General features: G+C 40.6%; 1 protein-coding gene across 2 annotated transcripts in view; it reads right to left on the bottom strand.

The window, feature by feature from the left end:
• Positions 1-284: 284 nt before the first annotated feature.
• Positions 285-14,867, bottom strand: part of LOC141258844 (cytochrome P450 2C14-like) — a 40,699-nt gene continuing 26,116 nt past the window's right edge. For both annotated transcript variants that reach the window (XM_073674015.1, XM_073674016.1), the window contains 7 exons: positions 13,514-13,663; positions 12,464-12,624; positions 11,838-12,014; positions 8,031-8,172; positions 4,143-4,327; positions 3,732-3,873; positions 285-863 (listed from right to left, as the gene is read on the bottom strand). In XM_073674015.1, the coding sequence (XP_073530116.1) occupies positions 685-863; positions 3,732-3,873; positions 4,143-4,327; positions 8,031-8,172; positions 11,838-12,014; positions 12,464-12,624; positions 13,514-13,663 (1,136 nt within the window). In that variant the 3' untranslated portion in view covers positions 285-684. The remainder of the gene's footprint in view (positions 864-3,731; positions 3,874-4,142; positions 4,328-8,030; positions 8,173-11,837; positions 12,015-12,463; positions 12,625-13,513; positions 13,664-14,867) is intronic.

Here is a 14,867-nt window from a genome sequence, read left to right on the forward strand (position 1 = left end):
GCTCTTCCTCTGTAAATTGTATAATAATTTATAAAAATAATTTTTATTTATATAGCGCCAACATATTCCGCAACACTTAAGCGGGTATAATGTATAATTGTATACATCGGGCCAGTGCAGGGGTTGCAAACAGTCATTTATGAGGGTGACAAGCTGACCCCCCCATTGATCTGATATTGATGACCTTTCCTAAGAATAAGCCATGAGTAGATCTATCGGCAGAGTGGATTTTGTGGAGAACCTTTTTGAATAATAATGATAACTGTTATAAGAATTTTCATGTGATTAATAGTCTTATCTATACTTCCATTAGGAGCTTATAGTTTATACTAAATGTCTTTAGAATGTAACTAATGCATAGCTGAAGATAGGAAAGATTGAGATAAGATCACAAGATGATGTACAAAAAGAGCTTCCCTATACACCAGCACTAGTGTCGACAGCAGACACTGTAGAAAATAAGTAGTTTGCACTGGTTTGCGTTAGTATTTGCTATATAAACAGCTGCAAATGTATAGTAGACAGACACTCCTTCTGCCATCTTCACAGAGGTGTTTCTCTCCTTGTATACAAGAAATAAACCTTGCTGCGCACTCCGATGTCTCCGGTCTTCCATTGGTAAATAGAAATTCTCCAAACAATGACATACAACATGTCCATGTCAGCGGTGCTTGAAAGTGTAGCCTATCTGCGAGATATTGCACAGATCTGAAATGGTTTGGGTGAGTTTGTAGACCCCAGTGCAGGGGTGAGGTCCAGTTTGGCTCCAGGTATGGGCTGGAAAGTGAAATTTTGTAATAATGTTGTAAAGAACAAGAACAGCTCCATCTTAGCCAAGGTTTCTCCAGCACAGCTTCGTTTACCTGCGAGAAAGAACAGGAAATATAAATAGAAGATGGAAGATTATTTGAGACCTTAACTGGATGGAAATAACATTTTATAAGCATTTGGATAAAGCTTTGGATCTCTTGTGATTGACACTGGAAAAGGAAAGTCAAACAGCTTAACTCACACCATTTACATAACGCTGACAATTTTTTGCCCAGAGTAGAGCTGCCCACAACCCCCGAAGTCTCACCTACGTGATCTCTGCCAATCCCTCTTCTGACAAATTTTGCCCAGAGTAAAGCTGCCCACAATCCCCGAAGTCTCACCTACATGATCTCTGCCAATCCCTCTTCTGACAATTTTTGCCCAGAGTAGAGCTGCCCACAATCCCCGAAGTCTCACCTACATGATCTCTGCCAATCCCTCTTCTGACAATTTTTGCCCAGAGTAGAGCTACCCACAATCCCCGAAGTCTCACCTACATGATCTCTGCCAATCCCTCTTCTGACAATTTTTGCCCAGAGTAAAGCTGCCCACAATCCCCGAAGTCTCACCTACATGATCTCTGCCAATCCCTCTTCTGACAATTTTTGCCCAGAGTAAAGCTGCCCACAATCCCCGAAGTCTCACCTACATGATCTCTGCCAATCCCTCTTCTGACAATATTTGCCCAGAGTAGAGCTGCCCACAATCCCCGAAGTCTCACCTACATGATCTCTGCCAATCCCTCTTCTGACAATTTTTGCCCAGAGTAGAGCTGCCCACAATCCCCAAAGTCTCACCTACATGATCTCTGCCAATCCCTCTTCTGACAATTTTTGCCCAGAGTAGAGCTACCCACAATCCCCGAAGTCTCACCTACATGATCTCTGCCAATCCCTCTTCTGACAATTTTTGCTCAGAGCAGAGCTGCCCACAATCCCCGAAGTCTCACCTACATGATCTCTGCCAATCCCTCTTCTGACAATTTTTGCCCAGAGTAAAGCTGCCCACAATCCCCGAAGTCTCACCTACATGATCTCTGCCAATCCCTCTTCTGACAATTTTTGCTCAGAGCAGAGCTGCTCACAATCCCAGAAGTCTCACCTACATGATCTCTGCCAATCCCTATTCTGACAATTTTTGCCCAGAGTAGAGCTGCCTACAATCCCCGAAGTCTCACCTACATGATCTCTGCCAATCCTTCTTCTGACAATTTTGAAGAAGGCACCCGAGATGCACAGACGAAATTGAAACTCTAGATTACAAAAGAAATTGCCTTCCGTACATGCTTACCATGTATTGGTTGGGCAGTGACCCATGGTGGCCACAATAGTTTTGTTTCGCTCTCTCCCTTTCTCCTTCTATCATTTCCTTAACCATTTAGGTACCATCTATACAGCATCCCCTTCAATGTGGTCCCTAGAGTCATTAAATCGACATTGTGGATTATTGTTACCAAGGATGGATTATGTTTTTGAGGATCTGGTTGATCGTTTGTCAATCGTATATCTACATCTTTGCGAGTCACTCATGAGATTGTATCTGCTGCATCCATACCCTTCTATAAAATAAATTGGTAGTGCCATAATCGTCATTAGCTGGAAAAATATATCGACAGGTAAATTTTTTACAGCAATGAATGCCATACAAGAAAAAACAATTGTGTTTTTTTTTCCTTTTGTACAACATATTTTTGTCTTGTTTTACAGGCCATTGTATGGTAAAATTAACTAGATATATAAAATTCAAAGTTGGCAACCCCGCCCCCGAGGTCTTATTCCATTTTTTATTTTTCTCAAAAATTAAAAAAATGGACTAATTTCCATCAGTGTGCTGGATCAGATTTTCACCAGTGTTTAGGCAGTATGTCCTTTCTTTATTTTTTGGACAAAATAACCGATGGTAAAGAGACTTGTAAGGTTAATTTTGATCTGTGACTTGGATGAAAAATGATCAAGTCTCCGTGATTTTTTTGCAAAAACATGGTCTGCAAGAAATATATGGATATGTGAACAGCTTCCATAGACTATAATGGATATGCATTATATCCGTAAAAGACACTGAAGGAACACATACGTGAAAATTTGAATGAAGCTTAAAGGGAACCTGTCACTTGAAAAGACGCAATTAACCTGGGGTTAATCTGCAGGTTCATAGCATTATAAACCGACACTGGAACTTAGGAGGAAATTAACTTTATTCCTCCCAGCAGCATTCGGGTTTCAGTCATGGGGGCTATAGAGAGTGGCGGCTGTAATCACGCCCCCGGTATTGACTGACAGAAGCTTAGCATTAGAGTAGGCTGTCAGTCAGTTCCCTAGCACAGTTACAGTCGCTGTTCTCTATACACAGAGCAGTGACTAAAACCATGCCAGCTCCACCCCCATGACTGAAACCCGAATTCTGCCTGAAGGAATAAAGTGCCAAGGTTCAGAATGCTAATAACCTGCAGTTTAACCCCCTATTTACAGGTTAATAGCTATTTTTCTTGTGACTTGTTGATTTTAATGAAGCACTCGCATCAAAGTTTTTATTATTCATCATTAGAACTACAATTCTATATCACTGACAAAAGAAGAGCGATAAAAGCAAGCGGGGGCTGAGTCAGGAGTTGAAGAGGAGGTGAAGCTTGGCTGCCTGGGAATTTTCAATGATATAGGAATGTAGTTCTAATGATGACTCATGCAGGGAAAATAGAGACTTCCTGTTTCTACATAGAGCTTAGAAGGATTCAGCTAGTCAGTTTTTAATCACGTGATATCACAGACCTAATGGAAAAGAGAAAAATTAACTGGGTAGAAAGGCAAAGTCAGCAATTGTAACAATACTACATAATAATTTGATAACTGCAATATATGAAATGGATAAAAACTTTAATGGTAGTGCTTCATAAAGAAAGAGACAATCATTATAAATGTTACCTATTGAGAAGGGGACGAAGGCCTCACTTTTCTTGAAATTTCCGTTAGAATCCAGAAAGTGTTCTGGATAAAACTCATCTGGTTTCTCAAAGTAAGCTTTATCTCGGAGTATGGAGTGAAGCAGTGGGAAAATAACTGTGCCCTGAGGGGAAAAGAATCAGGTGTACATGATAAAAGTTTGCTCTAGCCCTCCCTGTAGCTAAGCCTCTGTTTAGAGCAGTGGTTCCCCAACTCCAGTCCTCAAGAGCCACCAACAGGTCATGTTTTCAGGATTTCCTTAGTATTGTCCAGGTTAAAATACTAAGGAAATCCTGAAAACATGATGTTTTGGTGACTGAGGACTGGAGTTGAGGAACAACTTAAAGTCTTGGCTTAAAGTACACTCCTATAAAGCTGATTTCTGTTTCTTACCTTCGGAATAGAATACCCTCTGAATGTGACATCTTCAGAAGTTGCATGTGGGACACTAGTTGGTGCAATGTCCCCAAACCGCTGAATCTCATGAATGACGGCATCTGTATACGGCATTTGTTTCCGATGCTCCATTTGAGGTTGGGCCGATCCGATCACTCGCTCAATTTCATTATGAACTTTCTCTAGCAAGGAAGGAATAAGATATCACATATTTATGTCTACAAAGCTGGGGGGGTCACCAAATAAATCTCAACGTCAAGTTATGAAATGGTATCAGGAAAATAAGTTTAAAAAAAGATACTGTCATCATAAAGTGACAGTTTAACCATATTATAAAATAAAACACTTTATTTTTTAAAAAACATTTTTTTTATCAACTTATGAAAAAGTAAACTATGAAAATATTACAGAGTGGGGTTTAAAAAAAATTCTATTTTACACCCTACATAAAATTTAACGATATGACTAGAAATGAGCTGATAGATTGATAGAAATATAATCTGTGTAAAATTTTTAAGGATTCAAAAAATGTACAACTACGCACTGCAAGAGATTGCATCACATCACATGGAATAGCACAACCAATCAGGAGGGACTACTATACATTATATAAAACCCCTTCAGAAGGAGCCCACACGAAACGCGCGTAAGGGGGATATAAAGTGACAGACCTACGTCCAGTTTTGGCTACTATAGATGTGTTAACACTTCGTGGGTCCTTTCGGGATGGTGCTCAATGTGTGGTGGAGATCTGTTTATATATTGCCACTTTGGTTTTAGAATATATCATTTTCACATTAGATCTCACTACTCATGATGCGCTATTAACACAAACCCATGTCCTTTCCACGATTTTATATGGACATATTAATTATATGAAAAATAATTGGAATAACCCATGGAACAAACAAATGTGGTGACATTACTTTTCATTTTTTCCTTTCACCATTAGGTGGCACAGGAAAAAAGTTTTTCTATATTATAAATTGAAATATAGTTACACTTTTCTTTGGAGTAAACTTCAAAGGAATCTATTTATTCCTTATGCACCAAGCACTTTACCAGCTGTTTATTTAAGCACAATTCTTATGTCACCCTTTGTTTGAATGTCATTATGTATAGTAAAAAAATCACAACATTATCAGTCGAGACTTGTGGTTTTATCCCTAATCTTTGGAAAGGAATTTATTTGTATTTATATTCATGTGAATTATTGTCTATTTGAGAGATTTGTATGATAATCATGTATGGTCAGACCACTTGATGCCCTTTATGTTGCACCTCACACTCTTTTTAATCTATTTTCTGATGTTTCTTTCATTATGTATAAATAACATTTGACTATTTTAAGATTAGGTGCTCATCTCTTGATAGGTTGATATATTGATCATTTAGGGGATTCTTAAATCAATTGGGTCACTTATCGGTTTTCTAGATTATATAAAAGCAGAGGCAGGGGACTCAGCAGTCATTTTGAATCTGAATAGTGAGATAACATCACACCTCACAGCTTATCTATAGTGATAAGGAGATGAAACCATAAAAGGCTAAAGGAATTGTACAAAAAGTGTATGACAGCATGGCAATTTTGTACAATTTCTATGATTCTATAAATGAAAAAAGCATATCCAGAATGAGAGGAATAGGGCTAAGCAACAGCACATGTGAAAAAGAATTGGGTATACTAATAGATCACAGGCTGCACATGAGTCAACAGGGTGATGCAGCAGCAAAAAAGGCAAACACAATTCTGGGATGTATTAACAGAAGCATACAGTCTAGATCACGTGAAGTAATTATCCCCCTCTACTCCTCTTTGGTCAGACCTCATCTAGAATACTGTGTCCAGTTCTGGGCACCACATCTTAAAAAAGACAAAAAGAAACTGGAGCAAGTTCACAGAAGACCAGGATGGTGACCGGTCTGCAAACAATGTCCTATGAGGAGCAATTAGAGGATTTGGGAATGTTTAGGCTGCAAAAAAGAAGACTGACAGGAGACTTAATAGCTGTCTACAAATATCTGAAGGAATATCACAGTGTAGAGGGATCATCCTTACTCTCATTTGCACAAAGAAAGACTAGAAGCAATGGGATGAAACTGAATGGGTTAAGATACAGATTAGATATGAGAAAAAACTTTTTGACAGTGAGGGTGATCAATGAGTGGAGCAGGCGGCCACGAGAGGTGGTGAGATCTCCTTCAATGGGAGTCTTCAAACAGAGGCTGGAGAGACATCTGTCTGAGATGGTTTGGTGAATCCTGCATTGAGCAGGGGGTTGGACACGATGACCCTGGAGGTCCCCTCCAACTCTAACATTCTTTGATTCTAGCATTAAAAAAATTAGTGTGTGAGTAAAAGAGAATAGTGACATATACATTTTTCATGGCAATTGAAGGCTTTGGAGTGCTTCTGATTCCCGTGAATTTATTTGTTGTAAACCAAATTTCTGGCAAAGCTAGCAATTTTGAATTTCAAAAAATTCCCTTATCTCTACCCTCAACATTTTATTAAAATAAAAGCACCAAAAGAAAAACTGGGAGAGGGGAGAAGTTAAATATTTCATGAACAGGTACATATCTACTGTATTTGTCGAAGTGTCCCTGGAATTCCTAAATACTTGTGCATCTCACTAAATTAGAATATCATCAAAAAGTTAATTTATTTCAGTTCTTCAATACAAAAAGTGAAGCTCCTATATTATATAGAGTCATTACAAACAGAGAGATCTATTATATAGAGTCATTACACACAGAGTGATCTATTTCATGTGTTTATTTCTGTTAATGTTGATGATTATGGCTTACAGCCAATGAAACCACTAAAGTCATTATCTCAGTAAATTAGAATATTTATTAACAACAGCTTGAAAAATGATTTTAAAATCCGAAATGTTGGCCTACTGAAATGTATGTTCAGTAAATGCCCTCAATATTTGGTCGGGCTCCTTGTGCATCAATTACTGCATCAATGCGGCAATGTGGCATGGAGGTGATCAGCCTGTGGCACTGCTGAGGTGTTATGGAAGCCCAGGTGGCTTTGATAGCAGCCTTCAGCTCGTCTGCATTGTTGGGTCTGGTGTCTCTCATCTTCCTCTTGACAATACCCCATAGATTCTCTATAATAGATTCTCTATAGGGTTAAGGTCAGGCGAGTTTGCTGGCCAATCAAGCACAGTGATACGGTTGTTTTTAAACCATGTATTGGTACTTTTGGCCGTGTGGACAGGTGCCAAGTCCTGCTGGAGAATGACATTTCCATCTCCCCAAAGCTTGTCGGCAGAGGGAAGCATCAAGTGCTCTAAAATTCCTGGTAGACGGCGGCGCTGACTTTGGTCTTGATAAAACACAGTGGACCTACACCAGCAGATGACATGGCTCCCCAAACCATCACAGATTGTGGAAACTTCACACTAGACCTCAAGCAGCTTGGATTGTGGCCTCTCCACTCTTCCTCCAGACTCTGGGACCTTGATTTCCAAATGAAAATTGGAACTCTGGGACCTTGTGGGGTGTGTCAATGACTGCCTTCTGGACATCTGTCAAGTCAGCAGTCTTCCCCATGATTGTGGAGCCTACTGAAACAGACTAAGGGGCCTTTTTAAACGCTTAGTAAGCCTTTGCAGGTGTTTTTTAGTTAATTATTCTACTTTGGGGAGATAATGACTTTTGTGTTTTCATTGGCTGTAAGCCATAATCATCAACATTAACAGAAATAAACACTTGAAATAGATCCCTCTGTGTGTAATGACTCTATATAATATATGAGTTTCACTTTTTGTATTGAAGAACTGAAATAAATTAACTTTTTGATTATATTCTTATTTTGTGAGATGCACCTGTATGATAAAAGATTTCACTGTATTTTCTAAATATTTTTCTTACTTTGAATTTCCGGGTATTTCATCATCAGCAGAAGTCCCCATCTCAGGGTGGTTGATGTGGTCTCCATTCCAGCAGCAAACAGGTTTCCTACCAGTACCGTTAGGTTTTCATTGTGGTAATACTCTGTTGATTCAGGTTTTCCCTGAACAGCACAAAAAAATAAAATTGGATTAATTATTTACCATGTTGGTCTTTCAAAAGACTGTACAATATAAAAAAAAAAAAAAAAAACACGGCAGCTTTTTTTTTCCCAAAACAGTGCCACTTTTATCCATAAGTTGTTTTTAGTTTAGCAGATTAGCCCCATATATTTGTATGGAGCGAAGTTGTCATAACAAAAAATATCCATCGCCATGTGTGATCTTTCTAGACATAAAGGGGCCATAAAAACATTGAAAAATAGCAAAAAAAATTTTCAAAAATTTTGCTCTATTTGGCACTTTTTTTTGCCAGTTTGACTCAATGGGTAGAGCCAGTGCAGGATGGGGTCATGGTCATGTCTGCCTGCCAGAAATCATTCCTGGTGCAGTGCACTTACTAAAGTCACAGAATTTGCTAAGGGGTGTTGACTTATTAATGAATTTGGCACCTTCTATTCTAGCAAGATTATACACTTCTGGGGGAACCGAGTGGCTGCCACAGACAGGCAGAATTAGGACATCAGTGCGCTCCCGCAGTCGTAGGCACTTCGGCACTGACTCTATGAGCATGCCCTCATGATCATCCAGCTTCAGCGCACAGGTGCAGACAGGATACGCAGCGTCGGCTCTTGGCCTTAGAGACAAGTCAATCAATTTGAGTTACCGACTTTACTATGTAATTAGGAGTGTGTGACAATGCAAAAGGATAGGCCATGCCAAGGGTGAACCAAAGCGTCCTCATCTGCATATCAACCCAAAGCTGATTTCTAATTAATTATAAATTTAAAGCTATACTAGCCTATTAAGGTTTAAAATAATTTTTATTTTACACGTGAAAGAGGTTAAATGTTTCGTTTGAGTACACACAATGTTTTGATCGGTTATTAAAGCATTTCTTTAGGGAGGTGAGGTGACTGAAAAAAAAACAAAAAACACAATTCTGGTATTTTCATTATTTTTTTTTGTTTCTGCATAATAATGAATTATTTTGATAGAATGTTCTTTTATGGATGCGGAAATGCCAATGATAGAATGTTCTTTTATGGGTGCGGAAATGCCAATGATAGAATGTTCTTTTATGGGTGCGGAAATGCCAATGATAGAATGTTCTTTTATGGGTGCGGAAATGCCAATGATAGAATGTTCTTTTATGGGTGCGGAAATGCCAATGATAGAATGTTCTTTTATGGGTGCGGAAATGCCAATGATAGAATGTTCTTTTATGGGTGCGGAAATGCCAATGATAGAATGTTCTTTTATGGGTGCGGAAATGCCAATGATAGAATGTTCTTTTATGGGTGCGGAAATGCCAATGATAGAATGTTCTTTTATGGGTGCGGAAATGCCAATGATAGAATGTTCTTTTATGGGTGCGGAAATGCCAATGATAGAATGTTCTTTTATGGGTGCGGAAATGCCAATGATAGAATGTTCTTTTATGGATGCGGAAATGCCAATGATAGAATGTTCTTTTATGGGTGCGGAAATGCCAATGATAGAATGTTCTTTTATGGGTGCGGAAATGCCAATTGTCTCCTTGAGCTGTGTGTCCAATTTGATTATATCTGATACAGTCCATCCACTGAGGCATATATCTAATCATTAAATGTGTGGTACTGACTGCTGAACTGAGTAATTACTGTGATCTGAGCAATGCAGCCAGAATAATATGACTTCTCTGCTTTGATCTCTGTAAAGAATGGAGAGCAGTTACAGCAGTTAAGCATTTTAGTGTCTGCTTATGGGATCAGCTATCCCAAGTACACAGTTTTCGTAAAAGCACATACTGCTAACAAATATGTTACTATGATCTGAGCACAGCAGTCATGTCATTTCGATTCTCAGATCATAGTAATTATGTTAAGTGCTCAGCAGGTCAGGGCACCAGAGCTGTAGTAATTTCATCAAGTGATATGTACTCATTGCTGGATGAAGACACCACCGCAGTCACAGTCCTGGTGCCTGAATCTAATGAGTAATCACCAGTAATTATGGTGATCTGAGTGCTGCAGCCGCAATAGCATGACTGCTCCAAACAGATCACTATAATTACAGGTGAGCATTTATCAGGTGTGGGCACCAGGGTTGTGGTGATGACATCATCCATCAGGTAGTACATGTCATTGGATTAAATCACTGCCACAATTCTGGTCCCTGGATCTGGTAAGTTCTCACCACTAATCACTGTGATCTGAGCACCACAATGACATAACGGCTCCACTCAGATCACCATCATTACCGGCGACAGAGGGAAATTGAGGGTGTTCCCGGTTCACAGCAGTCATCTGAGGCAGCCACATAATAGGTGGACACCAAAATCAGTCACCGGAGGCTATAACATTTGCTGTAAGTGTTGTGCTCTGACACTTGTGACGCGCCCCTGGGCCTGTGTCGCGCTGCGTTGCGCACGCGGGAGCTTACCCGGAGCCGGATCTCTTGAGGGTTGTAGTCTCGTGGCGGCGACCCGGTCCGTGCCCAGGGAGTCAAACTGAGCGGCGATGTACTAGCAGTAGATGGTTGGTGACTACGCCACCCGTTGAGTGCAGCCAGGAAGCTGCTGCTGCAGGGCAGACCGCTGAGGCCGGTGGTAGGATTGTGCAGCGTGATAGTATAACCCCCAACGGGAGGGGTATGGCCTCAGGGCAGCCGACGTGGATGATGGGGGTAGCAGGAACCACTCAGAGACGGTACGGTGTAGTTCAGGGTCTTTACTGGTAACAACGACAGACCCTCCCGGAGTACTTGCTAGCAAACGGGGCCTGGTCAGTCTTTGAGCAGATGGGATCTCCCCTGGCCAGGCGTAGTTGTAGGCCTCCCAAACTGACTGTACTCTTCTGGCTACCTTGCTAGAAGCTGATGTAAGTAGCCCACGTCCCTGAGTGTACCGTGTGGTGCTCACCCGTATGGCCGGTGACTCGGGGCCTTCTAATGGCTTCCGCTCCACGATGGCGGTGCTGGTCCCACGCGTGTGACCGTGCCTTCAGGCTTCTGGGCCAGAGGACCTGAAATCCCCTGCCCGACGGATTCTGCTGCTGGGTAGGAGTTAGTCCCCACAGCCTCGGACTCCGGGTCCGGTAAAGAATCTTCTTAGTCAGGGCGAGCTCTGTAGCTGCCAGCCCCTGACTCCTTGTAACTCTGCTGTTTCCTATGCTGCTTCTCTTCTCCACTCTCCTTGTCTCCAGGCTCAGGCCCCAGGACAGGGCCTGCCTGTGGAGCAGAGCCCATAGAGCAGCTCTGCTCCCTGTCTTCTCCTCTCAGAACTCCCTACTCTGCCTCAGCCCCAGGTTTATATAGGGGAAGTCCTTCCCCTCCCAAGACTGGGCAGGAGGTGTGGCATGCACAGGATCCCTGACCAAAGGACCTCCCACCTGCTCTCAGACGTAATATCTCTATCACTGTGGCAACCAGACCCCTGGGGTGTCACACTTGCACACCAGCAAATAAAAATGGCAGCCCCCAATAGTTGAATAAAAAAAAAATTACAACACTTATATTTAAATAATAAAAACATTAAAAACATGATGATAGTCTGGAAGGAGATGTTTTTTGTGATATTTGTGTCAATATTTAACCAGCAAGTGTTTGCTATTTGAGTTGAATTCTCTTGAGGTTTTGGTTAGAATTCGACTAGATTGTGTCTAATGTGTTTCGTGAGAAATTCTATTACCTCTTCTTGCTTGGCCAGGAAGGCATCTATGAGGTTCCTCTGGTCATTTACATCTAATTCCTTCTTCTGTTTCGTAAATGTCGCTCTTATGAATTTTTGAAACTCTCTGTTATTTCCAAAAATTGTTCTGTGAGGTCCAGGAAGCAAAGCCATCAATGTTGGGAAACTGTTATACAACTAAACAAATGTAAAAGTAATAATGAATGCTGAAATAGTGTAATAGAAGGCGCTAAATGCATTTGTTCATTAAATATAACCGGGAACGTTGTCCAACTTACAAAAATGATTTTCAAAAGTCAGGCTCTCAGTACCATGCAGCTGTCACCCATCAATAAATGGGTATTCCAATAAACACATATCACAGAAGAGGTGATCATCGTATGATTGCTGGGACCCAACTTTGGGCACTTCATTCTTTTGATGATTAAATATTCTAGTCGTCAGGCCCCCCAGAGATCATACATTTATCGCCTATCCTGTGGAATATATTTAGTGTTCAAAATCTTTTACATCAATTGAGAATTTTATTAAATCCAAAATTGCTGATGTGTATGTCGGAAGATTTATTTTAATCAAAATAGCTAGTAAAAAAATAATAAAAGCATTTTTAAAAAGTTCAAACTTACCCGGACCCACGGACTCCCCAGGAGTCTTATATTTTCATTAATTAAGCCAATAAGTTTTAATATGGTGGGATCTTCATACTCAAATCTATGGCTGAGCAGAATAGCCACAATTATATTAGCCACGGCCGCATTTATACTAGTCAAGTTCTCAAATGGCTTTTCTGAAAAAGAAAATATACAAATTAAAAAAATTATTTTTTTTTGTTGTTTTTTTTAAAAAAATATAGGATGTTTCCATACACATGTGCAATATATTTTTGGGAAGAATTAGTGATGGGCAAATCTGTTGAAAGAGCAGATTCAACAGATCTGTCCAATTGATTGTGGATTCTCTCTTCAGACCCTTGTTCTAATTTCTCAGGTTGTCTGGTTTTGCTCTGACCTTATTATTTGATTTACATTCTAGTCCACCTATAAGCCTGATATTTTAGATGCCTACTGACCTACACTATCTTAAACCAGTCACCTATAGGAGAATCTTGGAGGAACTGTTGACTCAAGTCCAAAACTTTAGGGTCAGGGATGATTACTATGATTTTGTTGCACTTATCATATTGGGACAGTAGGGTTCTTGTTGATTTGTTTTTCAAAAATTATTTGTGAATGAGCACTAATAGTGAGGAGCTATACGTCTTCATGATCCGCTATCCTCTTTGGTCCCAGGTTCAGCATCTGAATTGTTTGCACTATGCCACACAGGAAGTGATTTCTCAGTCAATCACTGACTTAGGTGCGTCAACCAGATGTTAGCTCAACAGTCAACTTCTGTGTTTTTCGAGAGGGACCACGAAGTAAACATTAGCAGAAACCCAGAGTATAGTTCATGAAGAGAGAAAAACACAAGCACCAGGTCATCTAATTCTGACCAACGCTCTAAACCATATAAAAAACAATGTCTTAATTATGTTAAACAATAAACAAAGGAACCAGGGCACTTTAGCAGACTCTTATTTCAGGCCCAGGAGCTTCCAGTTACTTCTATGATTGCTGCATATGTAATTATTATTTTTCTTCCATCATTAGAAATTTTCAGAGAAATGAGACACTCACCACCATATGATTTCAGCTTCTGCACTAAGCACTCGGCCTCCTCGATGATCTTGTTTTCTATGGTTTTCTTCCCCATTCCATAATCTCGTAGTGTGGAGAGAGTAAATCTTCTCATCACTTTCCAGTTCTCTCCATTGGAAAAGACAACACCTAAATATAAAGGAAACATGTTTTTTTTTCAATCCATAAAACATGAGACATAAAGATTTAATATAAAGGCAAGCCCTTAAAGGGAATCTGTCAGTAGGATCAACCATTGTACACAATCTAGTTGGGTATGTACAGTACAGACCAAAAGTTTGGACACACCTTCTCATTTAAAGATTTTTCTGTATTTTCATGACTATGAAAATTGTACATTCACACTGAAGGCATCAAAACTATGAATTAACACATGTGGAATTATATACTTAACAAAAAAGTGTGAAACAACTGAAAATATGTCTTATATTCTAGGTTCTTCAAAGTAGCCGCCTTTTGCTTTGATGACTGCTTTGCACACTCTTGGCATCCTCTTGATGAGCTTCAAGAGGTAGTCACCGGAAATGGTCTTCCAACAATCTTGAAGGAGTTCCCAGAGATACTTAGCACTTGTTGGCCCTTTTGTCTTCACTCTGCGGTCCAGCTCACCCCAAACCATCTCGATTGGGTTCAGGTCTGGTGACTGTGGAGGCCAGGTCATCTGGCGTAGCACCCCATCACTCTCCTTCTTGGTCAAATAGCCCTTACACAGCCTGGAGGTGTGTTTGGGGTCATTGTCCTGTTGAAAAATAAATGATGGTCCAACTAAACGCAAACCGGATGGAATAGCATGCCACTGCAAGATGCTGTGGTAGCCATGCTGGTTCAGTATGCCTTCAATTTTGAATAAATTCCCAACAGTGTCACCAGCAAAGCACCCCCACACCATCACACCTCCTCCTCCATGCTTCACGGTGGGAACCAGGCATGTAGAGTGTATCCGTTCACCTTTTCTGCGTCGCACAAAGACACGGCGGTTGGAACCAAAGATGTCAAATTTGGACTCATCAGACCAAAGCACAGATTTCCACTGGTCTAATGTCCATTCCTTGCGCTCTTTGGCCCAAACAAGTCTCTTCTGCTTGTTGCCTGTCCTTAGCCGTGGTTTGCTAGCAGCTATTTTATCATGAAGGCCTGCTGCACAAAGTCTCCTCTTAACAGTTGCTGAAGAGATGTGTCTGCTGCTAGAACTCTGTGTGGCATTGACCTGGTCTCTAATCTGAGCTGCTGTTAACCTGCGATTTCTGAAGCTGGTGACTCGGATAAACTTATTCTCAGAAGCAGAGGTGACTCTTGGTCTTCCTTTTCTGGGGCGGTCCTCATGTGAGCCAGT

This window comes from Phyllobates terribilis, unplaced genomic scaffold (genome assembly GCF_046119375.1).
Source record: "Phyllobates terribilis strain yellow unplaced genomic scaffold, ASM4611937v1 Scaffold_3__8_contigs__length_932513732, whole genome shotgun sequence".
NCBI classification, from domain to species: Eukaryota; Metazoa; Chordata; class Amphibia; order Anura; family Dendrobatidae; genus Phyllobates; species Phyllobates terribilis.